This window comes from Anolis carolinensis, chromosome 6 (assembly GCF_035594765.1).
Source record: "Anolis carolinensis isolate JA03-04 chromosome 6, rAnoCar3.1.pri, whole genome shotgun sequence".
NCBI lineage: Eukaryota > Metazoa > Chordata > Lepidosauria > Squamata > Dactyloidae > Anolis > Anolis carolinensis.
Genome location: NC_085846.1, coordinates 9,632,844 through 9,647,843, shown reverse-complemented (window position 1 = coordinate 9,647,843; position 15,000 = coordinate 9,632,844). Strand labels below are relative to the sequence as shown.

At 40.4% G+C, this 15,000-nt stretch overlaps 1 protein-coding gene, 1 long non-coding RNA gene and 8 other non-coding genes across 10 annotated transcripts in view; 4 read left to right on the top strand and 6 right to left on the bottom strand.

Moving 5' to 3' along the window:
* Positions 1-1,209: 1,209 nt before the first annotated feature.
* On the bottom strand, positions 1,210-1,283 carry trnai-aau (transfer RNA isoleucine (anticodon AAU)). The gene has a single exon. It is a non-coding gene; the product is annotated as a tRNA-Ile (tRNA).
* Positions 1,284-1,324: 41 nt separating this feature from the next.
* Positions 1,325-1,948, bottom strand: LOC100556472 (histone H2B 5). The gene has a single exon (XM_003227223.4). The coding sequence runs from the start codon at positions 1,908-1,910 to the stop codon at positions 1,530-1,532; it is 381 nt and encodes a 126-aa protein (XP_003227271.1). The 5' UTR covers positions 1,911-1,948; the 3' UTR covers positions 1,325-1,529.
* A 2,537-nt stretch (positions 1,949-4,485) lies between these two features.
* trnak-uuu (transfer RNA lysine (anticodon UUU)) lies at positions 4,486-4,559 on the top strand. Its single transcript has one exon. It is a non-coding gene; the product is annotated as a tRNA-Lys (tRNA).
* Positions 4,560-5,741: 1,182 nt separating this feature from the next.
* On the bottom strand, positions 5,742-5,823 carry trnas-gcu (transfer RNA serine (anticodon GCU)). The gene has a single exon. It is a non-coding gene; the product is annotated as a tRNA-Ser (tRNA).
* Positions 5,824-6,407: 584 nt separating this feature from the next.
* On the bottom strand, positions 6,408-6,479 carry trnad-guc (transfer RNA aspartic acid (anticodon GUC)). Its single transcript has one exon. It is a non-coding gene; the product is annotated as a tRNA-Asp (tRNA).
* A 334-nt stretch (positions 6,480-6,813) lies between these two features.
* trnas-aga (transfer RNA serine (anticodon AGA)) lies at positions 6,814-6,895 on the bottom strand. The gene has a single exon. It is a non-coding gene; the product is annotated as a tRNA-Ser (tRNA).
* A 2,438-nt stretch (positions 6,896-9,333) lies between these two features.
* On the top strand, positions 9,334-9,407 carry trnat-agu (transfer RNA threonine (anticodon AGU)). The gene has a single exon. It is a non-coding gene; the product is annotated as a tRNA-Thr (tRNA).
* Positions 9,408-9,838: 431 nt separating this feature from the next.
* Positions 9,839-15,000, top strand: part of LOC103280659 (uncharacterized) — an 11,849-nt gene continuing 6,687 nt past the window's right edge. The window contains exon 1 of the long non-coding RNA XR_507458.2: positions 9,839-10,029. This is a non-coding gene — a long non-coding RNA (uncharacterized LOC103280659). The remainder of the gene's footprint in view (positions 10,030-15,000) is intronic.
* trnaq-cug (transfer RNA glutamine (anticodon CUG)) lies at positions 9,935-10,006 on the top strand. Its single transcript has one exon. It is a non-coding gene; the product is annotated as a tRNA-Gln (tRNA).
* Positions 14,154-14,225, bottom strand: trnad-guc (transfer RNA aspartic acid (anticodon GUC)). Its single transcript has one exon. It is a non-coding gene; the product is annotated as a tRNA-Asp (tRNA).

Sequence of the window (15,000 nt, the reverse complement as noted above, 5' to 3'; positions counted from 1 at the left end):
TCTGATCCCAGGTTTTCTGTTTATCCCAGATTATCTGGCAGTGGGGACTCATATAATCCAGTTTAAAGCAGAAAACATGGAATCAGATCCTGGGATATAGGGCCTGTCTGGAAGGGCCCCCACTTGTCCCTAACAATGAGCAACTAGACCTTCCAGTGCTTTGTCTGAGGACGTTCCCTTATGGTGATAATTTAATCAGTATTAAATACTTTCAATGGAACAAAAGGAAAAAAAGTGGGAATTTAATTTGCATTATATGAATCCACACCAACTATATAGTGTAGGTGAGGCCCAAGTCACTAAATAATCTTACCCTAGATTAAATCTCTTGTGACAATGGGCTGCTGTGAGTTTTCTGGGCTGTATGGCCATGTTCCAGAAGCATTCTTTCCTGACGTTTCCCCTGCATCTATGGCATCCTCAGAAGTTGTAGCTGGCCACATTGATTAGCATTGAAGAGCATTTCAGCTTCAAAGCCTGGCTGCTTCCTGCCTGGGGAATCCTTTGTTGGGAGGTGTTAGCTGGCCCTGATTGTTTTTTGTCAGGAATTCCCGTCTTCTGAGTGTTGTTCTTTATTTACTGTCCTGGTTTTAGAGTTCTTTTTAATACTAGTAGTCATATTGTGTTCATTTTCATGGTTTCGTCCTTTTTGTTGAAATTGCGGGAGAAATGCAGTGAATGGCAGTAGCATCTCAGACAGAGACAGTTGAGATTTTGCTAGCCTGTTTTATGTTAGTTAGTTTTAGAGATAATGAATTAACACAATGAATCTTGTACTTATACAGTAGAGTCTCACTTATCCAACATAAACAGGCCGGCAGAACGTTGGATAAGCAAATATGTTGGATGATAAGGAGAGATTAAGAAAAAGCCTATTAAACATCAAAATAGGTTATGATTTTACAAATTAAGCACCAAAACATCATGTTATACAACAAATCTGACAGAAAAAGTAGTTCATTACACGTTAATGCTATGTAGTAATTACTGTATTTACGAATTTAGCACCAAAATATCACAATGCTTTGAAAACATTGACTACAAAAATGCGTTGGATAATCCGGAACGTTGGATAAGCGAATGTTGGATAAATGAGACTCTACTGTATATTCGAAATTCTGAATGAAATCTGTTCAGTCAATCAGTTGGGAGCTAAGAAGCAGTGAGGGCGGAGCAACAATATAAAGAAAAAAACAAGAAAATATCAGTTGGCCCGTACGGGGATCGAACCCGCGACCTTGGCGTTATTAGCACCACGCTCTAACCAACTGAGCTAACCGGCCACTCGCGCCCATTATTTAGTTTGCAAAACTTGTGGGCAAAGAAAAAGACGCCGTTATCTTAATACATTAGTTTCCCATTATGAATATGGGTCATTGTACTTGTTTGTGGAAAACAAAGCATTGCATATGAAAGTGTTAGCATCCTTTCAAGAGAACGAGTGATCTGAGCAACTTTTTTTGAAAAGTTAGGTGGCTCTGAAAAGAGCCTTTGGGTTCATTTAGGGAGCGTTTGGATGGACGGGGTCCCTACTTGGAGCTGGTGTACTTGGTGACGGCCTTGGTGCCCTCGGAGACGGCGTGCTTGGCCAGCTCCCCGGGAAGCAGGAGGCGGACGGCGGTCTGGATCTCGCGAGAGGTGATGGTGGAGCGCTTGTTGTAGTGCGCCAGGCGGGAGGCCTCCCCGGCGATGCGCTCGAAGATGTCATTCACGAAGGAGTTCATGATGCTCATGGCCTTGGAGGAGATGCCGGTGTCGGGGTGCACCTGCTTCAGCACCTTGTAGACGTAGATGGAGTAGCTCTCCTTGCGGCTCTTTCTGCGCTTCTTGTCCCCCTTCTTCTGGGTCTTGGTCACCGCCTTCTTCGACCCCTTCTTGGCAGCAGGCGCGGACTTCGCTGGATCAGGCATGGTGGCGAATCAGTTTTGAAAGGGAACGGCGGCTGCGTTTTATATTTATAGCCGCATCCTCTAATTAGCATATCTAGCCAGCTGAGAACGTGATTGGTTGACCACTCAAGCTGAGAACGCGATTGGCTGGGGGTTTGAAAAGCTGGAATGTAGGTTAATTTAACGGAACTCCAGTTTCTTCTTTCCCATTGGACAGGCCTCCAAGCTCTCCAACCAATGGCGTGAGGCAACGGCTCTTTGAGGGGGAAAAATGAACCAATGGGTGTTGTCAAATTACAAACCGGCAACGTTTGTAAACAGTGCGAGGAAGTTCCTCTGATATGTGAAAGCTCTTTTAACAACTTCCCTTGCAAGAGCTGGGTGCCATACCTGTTCTAATATTTCTATTTGTTTCTGAAAGGTACACTGGGGAGTGCATCTTGAATTTATGATGATGATGATTAATTAATATTATTATTTATACTCTGCTTTTTCTCTCCACAAAGGAAACCCAAAGCAGCTTAACTTTAAAAGCATTTCTATACTATTTAAAATGCAAAAATATCCAAACATTAAAATAGAATCAAACCTCAATTGTATTAACTTTAAAACTAACAGTTAAAATCCTTAAGGAATGAATGAATGCAGTTTCGCTCCACTTGAACTATTGTCTCAGTGCTATGGGAGTTGTAGTTTGGTGAAGCACCTGCATTCTTGGAGAAAGCTAAATGTAAAACTATGACTCCCAGGGTTCCATAGCATTGAGCCATGGTAACAGAAAGAGTCAAACTGCAAGGCGTTCCAAAATGATGGGCCTGATTTGAACTCGCTATTATCTCTGCAAGTATGAACTGCCCATGAATGAAACACTTTTGACACTTGAAAGAGAGGGGCATAGAGTGTCAAATGAGTCTCTCACGAGAGAAAGAGTGGTACAGTATATAAATACATATGACACTAATAACACTGCTAGGTGCCTCTCAGGACACAAACAACCTCAAGCCAAACTCGTCTTATTTTGTGAAGTTATTTTTTTAAAATTCTGTCTCAAAATGGTTTGTAAAACTTGGTAACTCCTTAAACCGTTTGTGACTTTTTTTGTAATTGTAACATATTGCCATCGCAAAATGCACTGTTTTCACAATGGGTTTGTCATTTTGAAACAGCCTGTATATCAGTTCAATAGTATAGATCAGGCATGGGCAAACTTTGGCCCTCCAATTGTTTTGGACTTCAACTCCCGCAGTTCCTAACAGCTAGTAGGCTGTTACGAATTGTGGGAGTTGAAGTCCAAAACAACTGGAGGGCCGAAGTTAGTCTGGACCAGGTATAGATGCATCTTCAGTGAGGTGAAATTTTAAGTGGTTGTTTTTTGGGCCCCAGGTATAACTTCCATAGGGCCTAAATATCTTAAGTGTTCCTAGATCTTGCTGACCCTGAAGGCTATAGTCCCTTCCATACTGCCATATAATCCAGATTAGAAAGGTTTTAAGAAGATCCTAGGCCTAAACCCTAAAGACATCACATCCTATATAGTTTTAGAGACTAAATAAACAATTAGCCTGGTGAATACTTGAATGGGAGAACACTCACGGCCCTTCCACACAACCATATAACCCAGAATATCAAGGCAGATAATCCACAATATCTGGTTTGAACTCGGTTATCGGAGTCCACACTGCCATATAATCCACTTCAATGTGGATTTTATACAGCTCTGTGGAAGGGCCCTTAGGCTTCTTCTAGACTGCCATTAAAAACCTAGATTATCTGCTTTGAATTGGATTATATGGCAGTGTAGACTCAGATAATCCAGTTCAAAGCAGATGATGTGGATTACTTTATTTGATAATCTGGAATATATGGAAGTGTAGATCCAGCCTAAGAAACACCAAGTGCTTTAGGCTGTATTTCAGACAAAAGAAATGGCAAGCCATCACTGAGTATTCATTGCCTAAGAAAACCCGATGCCAAGAAGTGGCCATAAACTGAAGTGGACTTGACGGCAGTATGCAACTAACAAATATACAGGCAACTAAAGTGTAGGCAAAACTCATGCACGTGCTCATGAAAGGTAACTCCAGAAGAAAAAGCAGATGACCTAGGAAATTGCAGTTTAAAAAAATACAGTAATGTGTAGGACTAAAGAGGGTTAGGTGTCATATTGCACACAATGAGGCCTGATGGAAAGAACAGTGTCAGTGATTAGCAATGCTCAGTAAACTTGTATTTCCTGGGTGGATTGCATGGGTCAAGAGGAGCACTTCACCATCTTGAAGATATAGTTCCCAGTAAGAAGGAAAAAAAGATTTGGCCCAGAGATCATATACCAGGATGCTGGGTTCAGGTTTGTTTAAGATACATGGGGGATCTTTGTGAATATGCCGAGGGGCTCATATTAAAAACTATATTAAAATATGAGTCAAGCTGATTTTGCATTTTTCGAGGAACCAATTTCTGGCTATAATGCAGCAAAATTATCTCAGAAAAGGAACACAGTGCTGTTTAAGCGCTGAAATACTCACCTGGCTGTGTGCCATCTTTCTGGGCTGCATTCCATCTTTCTATATACTTTCTAACCCCTTCTCAAACAGAAGCCCGGGTAGCTCAGTCGGTAGAGCATCAGACTTTTAATCTGAGGGTCCAGGGTTCATAGTCCCTGCTCGGGCAGCTGTGCTTTTGCTTCTTCTCAAATGAAGACTCAGATGTTACTGCGCATATATACTTTTAAAGACATTGTGATTACATAATAGTTTCTAAAATACCTGTGTACTTACACACCTTGCTTCTTGGATTATGTAGTATCTATTTTTAAGAATTGCTGTTCAAAAACCTAGAAAAGGGAAACACAATCGACCTCTTATAAGCATAGGTGACCTCTTGCTACTACTACTACTATTAAATATTGTTATTGTGTTGTTGAAGGCTTTCATTGCTGGAATCATTGGGTTGCTGTGAGTTTTTCGGGTTGTATGGCTGTGTTCCAGTAGCATTCTCTCCTGATGTTTTGCCTGCATCTGTGTCAAACATCCCCAGAGGATGAAACACTGGAAATGTTAAAAGTAAACAGTTAAAACCATTAAAATACATAAAAACACCAATACATCCCTTAACATGTGTTTGCATTGTTGGAAGATACACCATTCCTTCTGGGTGTGTTTGCTGAATTAATTCGGATTGACACCACTTATGTTGCTATGGTTCAATGATATGGGATCATTTGAGTTTGGTGAGGCCCTAGCTCTCTTGGGCAGAGAAGGCTAACACTGCCTTGTAAAACTACATCTTCCAGGACTTCATAGCATTGAGTCATGGCAGTTCAAGTGGGAGCAAATAACTTTAATTCTACAATATAAATGTACACTCGGAACCTTTCAAGTTAAGTAGAGAAAGAAACCCTTTAAAAACTCTAAAATCAGGACAGTAAATAAAGAACAACACCCAGAAAACAGAGGAATTCCAGATATGAAACAACCAGGGCCAGCTAACACATCCCAACAAAGGATTCCCCCAGGCAGTAAACAGCCAGACTTTGACATTGAAAGGCTATTCAATGCTCATCAAGGTGTCCAATTGAAACATTCACACCTGCCTCAAAGAGACAAGGGTTAATTCTCCCACCCTGGATATCATTCCACAGATGTATAAAGACCACTTGCCTAGTTTCCAATAGACCTCACAACGTCTGAGGACACCTGCGATAGTTGCAGGCGAAATATCAGGAGAAAATGCTTCTGGAACATGACTATATACAGCCCAGAAAACTCACTCCAACCCAACCCAGATTTTGTATCTGCACACAAATTAATTACTATGCCAAGAGAACGATTTGGTGATTTTTAAAAATGATGTCGACGAAGGTGGGATTCGAACCCACGCGTGCAGAGCACAATGGATTAGCAGTCCATCGCCTTAACCACTCGGCCACCTCGTCCCATCTAACAGCTAATTTTGAAATTTCAGTACTTCCAAGTGGATAGCTCCTAGATAATTTCTATTTTTTAACCTATAAAATCAGTATTATTTCGAGGTAGGTGTGGTTGCTGCTATCTCATCTTATCACTGGACGCCTGGAAATTCCTGTATGGTTCCTGAATAGTAAAAGTAATACCAAGGAAGTATAGTATGAATGCAGTTTGCTACCATGGCTCAAGTCATCCCTGCCAAAGAATGCTGATGCCTCCCCAAACTACAACTTCCAGGATTCTATAACCTTGAGCTATGGCAGTTCAAGTGTCGTCAAGCTTCATTTCGCAATGCAAATGCACTCTACCAAAGAATCTCAAGTGCTCACCAACTTACAAAACGCAAGATGCTCTGGGATATTGGCGCTAAGGCAAGTAAAGTGGTATCAAAACGCTATAACAATGCAGTGTAGATGGATCAACTGATTCACAAAAAAAATGCCTTTGTCTCATATGCATGAATTTGAATGACTGTATATACATATTCCTGTTTTGTAATATCTTATTTTAATATTGTTGTTTAATAATATTTCTGAGTTGTAAAAAATCGTCTCTCCCCGTCGGGGAATCGAACCCCGGTCTCCCGCGTGACAGGCGGGGATACTTACCACTATACTAACGAGGAAATACCTGGAAACAGTTTTTTAAAAAACGAGATTTAACCCTGCATCCATAAACAATGGTAATCAATTGGTTATAAGTCATGCTAGCCATTCATTGGTTAATTGGCACCGCAGATATTTCAGGAACTTATTCTGAATACAATGCTTGGTAAATATGTATGTGTCCAGTAAGGAAAGTAAGGTGATTGCCTCTTTATAATCGAGGGGTTTGAATCAGAAATGTGAATGCATAACATATTTAAAACTGTAGCACTGGTGGGACCTATCTAAGGGACAGAATATAGAAGGACTCCTGTTCTCAAAGAAGTAAAATGATTTTTATATAAAAAAGCTAATCGTAGTCGGCAGGATTCGAACCTGCGCGGGGAGACCCCAATGGATTTCTAGTCCATCGCCTTAACCACTCGGCCACGACTACCTGCTTCAAAGTAATTCCACCTGCTGCTTATAAGTTAACTTGGCCTGGGGTTTTACACGTGTGTATCTTCACGTTCCAAAATTTCCCCTTTCCCTCCTCTGGGTACAAAGCTCAATGCTAAGGAAGCCTGGGAATTGTAGTCTGAGGAGGCAGCAGCACTCTTGGGCAGAGAAGGCTAAAGACCTTGTGGAACTACAACTCCCAGGTTTCCATACCATTAAGCCATAGCAGTTCAAGTAGTGTCGAACCACATTCATTCTATCTTGTAGATCAGGCATGGACAAACTTTTGGCCTCCAGCTGTTTTGGATTTCAACTCCAAAGTTGGACTTCAACACTGTTTTGGACTTCAACTCTGTTAGGAATTGTGGGAGTTGAAGTCCAAAACACCTAGAGGCCCGAAGTTTGCCCATGCCAGATATACATGCACCCATGATCTTCAGTTCCCAGAATTCCTGATAGTTGGCCAACCTCACCAGGTCTTCTGAGAGTTGAAGTCCAAAACACGCGAAACACCAAAGTTGGGAGAGAGAAAGATCCAACTTTCTTCCTAAAAGGAGTATTACAAACCCAGAGAAACAAGAAGCCCTACTCATGGGCAGAAGCAGATCAACCAAACCCCAAGGCCTGGCATTGAGGCCAAATCCCAACCTACTTTACTTCTCTAAAAAGGTGATATTGTTATGGATCCAGATAGGGTTGGGTTTCAGTCCACAGTTTATTATATTTTTTTCTGTGAAAGAGGACAGTTTTGGTTGGGATGCAGATATGTAGCATTTGGCAATTTACCATCTTTGGACTTCAGCTCTCAGAGGCCCCATATGCTCCAGTTTGAACTGCATTATAATTGTCAGTGAAGGCTCATATAATGCAGACTCAACCATATTGAACTGTATTATATGAATCTACATTGATATATAATAGAGCCCAATGCAGTTAATCTGCACTCTGAAACATGATTATATGGCAGTATAGACGGCAACAGAATCATTAAGCTATGGACTGCTCAATTCAGTTGCTACTCAACTGAACCTGAAGGAAGTTGTTGGGATGCTAGTTTCTCTGAACTAATGGTGAAAATTAATAGCATTTCCCATAATGCTATTTAGGCATTTAAGGACACAATTATACTACTTTTCATTTCAGAAAAATAATCTCAAAGGAGTCTAGATGTTAAAAAAGTGAGATGGTATAAGCCAAAGCAAAAGCAGTCAAATCCATGAAATGGTTCCAGAAAATAATTCATGGGAAAGAGAGAAAACAGACTTTATTGACAATTTAATCAAGAAAGTACCCGGGGAAACCATGGAAATACCCTGAAGCTTTCTTGTCCTTATTGCTGAAAACCCTTTACAAGAATGATAACACGACAAAGAATGCTTACTACTAAAAGTAATAGATCTAATTCCAGGTAGAGCATTCCTTAGTATTGTTACTGCAAAGTGGCACTGGATAAAATGTGGCCCATCAGCCACATACAGCTCCAGAGAAGTTTTTCTCATCATCCAAAGATATACACATACACATGTATATGTGCCCTCAAAAAGATATAGATATGTGTGTGTGTGTTTCTTCAAAAAGGCTCATCTAGGACATTTTAAATCATTTTTGGTCTCCCAATGCTATAAAAGACTGCCTATAAAATAGGAAGTGGCGTTAAAAAGGTATGAACATAGCCTAGGGAACTCCAAAAATACCATCTATTTGGGAGCAAAATATATTTGCTGAATATTTTCCCCATCAGGGTACTATGATGTTTTAAGTCTTCCAAATTTTCTGGAGGAACTAGGGGCATGTCTACATTGAATAATTGATGCAGTTTGACACCACTTTCATTGCCATGGCACCATGCTATGGAAGTTTACATTTTACAAGATCTTTAGCCTTCCCTGCCAAAAAAAAAGTGCTGATGCCCCACCAAACTACAACTCCCATGATTCAATAGCATTGATCCATGGTTGCTAGAGTGGTCCCAAATTGCATTATAATGTAGACAGTCCCCCTGTCCCCTGAAATTTGTAAAGGAAGAGGATGCTTTCTCTGTTGACATGTTTTGCATTCCACACATTTGTCAATGAACTCAATATAGTGGACTGGAGGTGGATGCCATTTGGCAGCACTTTCACTGCCATGGCTCAATGGCTAGGGAATCCTGGGATTTGTAGTTTGGTGAGGCACCAGCACTCTATGGCAGAAAAAGGCTAAAGACCTTGTAAAACTACAACTTCCGTGACATCACAGCATGGAACCCTGGCAGTTAAAGTGGAGTCAAAGTATATTCAATTCCACACTGTAGGAGCCAGTGTTGAATCGAGGAGTCTAGATTTTCTGAAATAATGAGATAAAATATATTTGTTCTCAACTCAGGATTTCTTAATGGCGAAATAATAATTCCTGCAGAGATTCTCAGATGGTCCTTCAAAGTTGCAGGGATAAGAGGGCGCCATGGCTTAGTTGGTCAAAGCGCCTGTCTAGTAAACAGGAGATCCTGGGTTCGAATCCCAGTGGTGCCTTTTTTTTTTCTCTTCACCAATCCTCAGGTTACAAAGGGGGGCAACAACAAAACTGTGCTGGTGGCTAAAAGGATTGATTTGTTTGTACTGGGAAGAAAGTCCCCTTTGAGTAAAACGGGATTCATTAAAAGGTAGGTTTATATGCCGGTTTAAGGATCCATCTACGCTGTAGAATTTAATGCAGTTTAATACCACTGTAGAGTCATGGGAGTTGCAGTCTGCCAAGGAGTGCTGGTGCCTTACCAAATTGCAGCTCTTAGGGTTTTATACTTACTGAACCATGGCAGTTCAAGGGGAGCCGAAATATATTTCACAGTGTAGAGGCAAACCCGAATGAAACCTCGCAGCCCTTCCAAAGGTTGTTTCACTGCAATATTCAGAATCCTTTATGCTCAGCTTCAAGAGGTTCCAACACCATCGCGCAGGGAGATGACATCACTGAAGAGGGGTCATTGGAATAGAACAGTTTCGGAATAAAACAACACGTGACCTTTTTCAAGGGGAAACTCAAGGCGTTCCCCTCAGCGGGTTCCATGGTGTAATGGTTAGCACTCTGGACTCTGAATCCAGCGATCCGAGTTCAAATCTCGGTGGAACCTAACTTTTGAGAGGGGTGGGAGAGGTAAGGCAATTCCTTAATTGCATGACGTAGTTCACATTATTTAAACGGACCTTGGATTATTTCTGCTCTAATAGATTTACCAACTTTTCAGGATCTATATCTATCCAATAAAAATCAATATTCGTTTTGTTTGTTAGTTTGTTTGTGTATTCTCACCACTTGAACTTCCATGGTTCAAGGCTATGGAGTCCTGGGAGTTGTAGTTTGGGGAGGCACCCGCACTCTGGCAAAGAAGGCTAAAAACTTAATATCCATAGATACGGATACAGATACAGATTTAAAGAGTTCCCAGGTATTGAACCAGGGCAGCTAAAGGGGTATAATATATAATACAGTAGAGTCTCACTTATCCAAGACTCGCTTATCCAAGGTTCTGGATTATCCAATGCATTTTGTAGTCAATGTTTTCAATATATCGTGATATTTTGGTGCTGAATTCGTAAATACAGTCATTACTACATAGCATTACTGCATATTGAACTACTTTTTCTGTCAAATTTGTTGTATAACATGATGTTTTGGTGCTTAATTTGTAAAATCATAACATAATTCGATGTTCAATAGGCTTTTCCTTAATCCCTCCTTATTATCCAACATATTCGCTTATCCAACATTCTGCCGGCCCATTTATGTTGGATAAGTGAGACTCTACTGTAATATAATAATAATAACAACTTTGTTTTTGTACCCCACCTCCATCTCCCCGCAGGGACTTGGGGCGGCTAACATGGAGCCAAGGCCAAATTTCCACAATAAACAAGATAAAATACAATTCACAATAAAACATTATTTATATATATATATATATATATATATATATATATATACTGTGTTTCCCTGAAAATAAGACAGTGTCTTATATTAATTTTTGCTCCCAAAGATGCGCTAGGTCTTATTTTCAGGGGATGTCTTATTTTTCCATGAAGAAGAATTCACATTTATTGTTGAACAAAAAAATTGAACATTTATTATGTACTGTACAGTAGTTATCATCACAAACCAGCATAACCAGACAAACTGTGAATCCTATCAAAAATTTCTTGTTACTACCATTATTTCTATGTACGACAATCTATGGTATGTACATTTACCGATCCTGCATGCTCTGGTGTTCTGTTCAGCGGGCATGCTTCCAAACAAAAACTTTGCTAGGTCTTAATTTTGGGGGAGGCCTTATATTTAGTAATTCAGCAAAAGCTCTACTAAATCTTATTTTCTGGGGATGTCTTATTTTAGGGGAAACAGGGTGTGTGTGTGTGTGTGTGTGTGTATATATATATATATATATATATATATATATATATATATATCAAACACAATAATATATGGACGGTTGGCCCTTTATTTCCCTGGATTGAACTTAGCATAGCTTGAAAATAATTGTTTTCATGCTACTGTCAAGAGAAAATATATTGTTTGATCATCATAATTACAACCTGTGTGGATCTGGAACAACAAATGAGGTTTTTTCTCAATCAGAGGGTAAGAAACATGTGGCCCTCCAGATATTTTTGGACTGCCTTGAATAATGGTGTCCAACAATCATCAAAACTCTAAAATCAGGACATTGGACATTAGATACTAAGAAAACAGGGGAATTCCAGACAGGAAACAATCAGGGCCAGCTAACACACCTCAACAAAAGATTCCTCCAGGCAGGAAGCAACCAGGCTTTGAAACTGCAAGGCCATTCAATGCTAATCAAGGTGGCCCATTGCAACATTCACACTTGCCTCCAACAGACAAGAGTTCTTTCTCCCACCCTGGGCATTCCACCAATATATAAGCTTCACTTGCCTAGTTTCCAACAGATCTCACAAACTCTGAGGATGCCTGTCATAGATGTGGGCAAAACGTCAGGAGAGAATGCTGCAGAACATGGCCATACAGCCTGGAAACCTCACAGCAACCCAATCATCACTAGTAATGTAATGGTTAATTCTGGGGGGAAGGCCCCATCTACATTGACATATTCAGTTTCAGAATTAGCTGCATTGTACTGGATTATACGGCACTGTAGACTCATATAATCCAGTTCAATGTGGTCCAATCTACATTATATGGGTCTACCTGTCCCTGGTCATTATAATGCAGTTCGAGCTGGATTATATGGCAACGTAGTTGGGGCCTCAGACAATCTCTTCACTGTTGTGTGTCTTTGCATGGATTGTTTGGGTTTTTTTGGGGCTGAGAATGTATGACTCAATCAAAACCACCCAGTAGATTTCCATGACCAAACTCTGGTCTCTCAAGTAATCATCCAACACTCTAATCACTGCTTCCTGGTGGCAGAAGATGACAGGTGGTGCTAATTAAGAATATTAATTAAAAAGAGCACCTATCTGGGCATCACTAGGTCCTCCCGTGTGACTCTACAGTAAATTTCTAGAGTGGAATTATACCATAGAATAGTTGCTGTGAGTTTTCCAGGCTGTATGGCCATGTTCCAGAAGCATTCTCTCCTGACGTTCCACCCACACCTATGACAGGCATCCTCAGAGGTTGTGAGGTATGTTAGAAACTAGGCAAGTGAGGCTTAATATATCTGTGGAAAGTCTAGGGTTGGAGAAAGAACTCTTGTCTGTTTGAGGCAAGTGTGAATGTTGCAATTGGCCGACTTGATTAGCATTGAATAGCCTTGCAGTTTCAAAGCTTGGTTGCTTCCTGCCTGCGAGAATCCTTTGTTGGGAAGTGTTAGCTGGCCCTGATTGTTTCATGTCTGGAATTCCCTTGTTTTCCAAATGTTGTTCTTTATTTATTCTCCTGATTTTAGAGTTTTCTTTTAAAAAAAATACTGGTAGCCAGATTTTGTTCAATTTCATGGTTTCTGCCTTTCTGTTGAAATTGTCCACATGTTTGTAGATTTCAATGGCTTCTCTGTTTAGTCTGACATGGTGGTTGTTAGAGTGGTCCAGCATTTCTGTGTTCTCAAATAATATGCTCTGTCGAGGTTGGTTCATCAAGTGCTTTGCTATGACTGACTTCTCTGTCTGAGCTAGTCTGCCACACCTTTCATCTTCTTTGATTTGTGTCTGGGCAATGTTGTGTTTGGGGGTCCCTATGTAGACTTGTCCACAGCTGCATGGTGTATGTTAGACTCCTGCAGAGTCAAGACAGTAGGCCATGAAAGCCTTTGACAACACATTGATTAGCGTGTTTGATTAATACTTTCAGAGACCAGGGTTTGGTCATGGAAATCTACTGGGCAGCCTTGATTAGTCATACATTTTCAGCCCTAAAAAAATCAATTTAAAAGCACACAACACTGAAGAGACTGTTTGAGGCTCCATCTACGTTGCCATATAATCCAGTTTGAACTACATTATAATACCTCACAACCTCTGAGGATGCCTGCCATAGATGTGGGTGAAATGTCAGGAGAGAATGCTTCTGGAACATGGCCATACAGCCCGGAAAACACACAACAACCCTGCATTGTAATGGTCAGGGTAAACTCATATAATGCAGATTGAACTGGATTATATGAGACTACACTGTCATATAATCCAGTACAATGCAGTCAATTCTGAAACTGAATTATATGTCAATATAGATGGGACCTTCCCCAAGAATTAACCATTACATTATTAGTGATGTTTGTTGGACTGGAACACTTAGCATTCAACACCGTTACCCTATGCTGACTCAAGGGAGTTGCAGTCCATAAATACCTGGAGGGCCACACATTCCTTACCCTCTGATTTAGAGAAAACCTCATTTGTTGTTCCGGATCCATGCATGTTGCAATTGTGATTATCAAACAATCTATTTCTCTGGGCATCACTAAGTCCTCCCACGTGACTCTACTGTCAATGTCTAGAGTGGAAGTATAGTACAGAATTGTCTGGAGGATGTAGGAAATGCCTATTTTGTGATAGTCAGGTAAATGAAACTGCAGGCAATATATTATAATGAAATTTTGCTGTGTAAGTGAGAAATCTCCAGCAGCCTTCAGAAACTAACTGCATCATTAATGCAGAGTTACAAAAAGAGAGAATATTGTACACATACCTAAGCAATAAACACACTCAAAAATACCCCACGTTGGCATGAATGGATAAAATAGATTGAATAAACTTCTAATATTACAGCAATTAAGATATTTGGATTGTTAAAAGGCTTGCCTCCCCGTCGGGGAATCGAACCCCGGTCTCCCGCGTGACAGGCGGGGATACTTACCACTATACTAACGAGGAATTGCTTAATGAGCTGACCTATTTAACTGCCTTCTGATGTGGTGCCAAATCAGGTTCCTCTGGTTATATTTATCTATGATGTATCGTTCTAATTTTTTCCCCCAAGTAGGAAGGCACCGACTGTAATTTGCATTAAAGTATGCTCCTTTTAGTTATTGTTTCCCCATTACATCCCTCTTCTTTCAATGTTAGGAAGGTTTAACTGTTGGATAACAATACCTGTTTCTTTCTCTTCCTTCTGTGTGTGTGTGTGTGTATATATATATGTGTGTATGTGTGATCTTATTTTTCTGGGCAAACATCCCGATCTCACCCAGTTTAATCTGAGTCCCTGGCTCCATCTACACTGTACAATTAATGCAGATCTGACCTCACATTAACTGCCATGACTCAATGCTATGTGAGCATGAGAGCTGCTGTAATAATGTTTCATGCTTATGTCTATTTTGATGTTTTTGTAATTTTAATGGTTTAATCTACATTTATATGTTTTTGATTTAGATATATGATATCTATATACGTATGTAAAAGGGTAATGAAATTTTGGCCTAGGACAAAACAACAAAACTACACATCCCAGAAACACTAAACTTGGCAACACAATCCCTCATCCATGCCTCTATGTTCATACAACAAAAAGAAAAGAAAAATAAAGTCCTAATTAGAGGGAGAGGAATAATTGTTTTTATCCAATTGCTGCCAGTTAGAAGGCTAAGCTCCGCCCATTTGGTCTCCTAGCAACCCATTCAGCCCAGGGGACAGGCAGAGTTAGGCC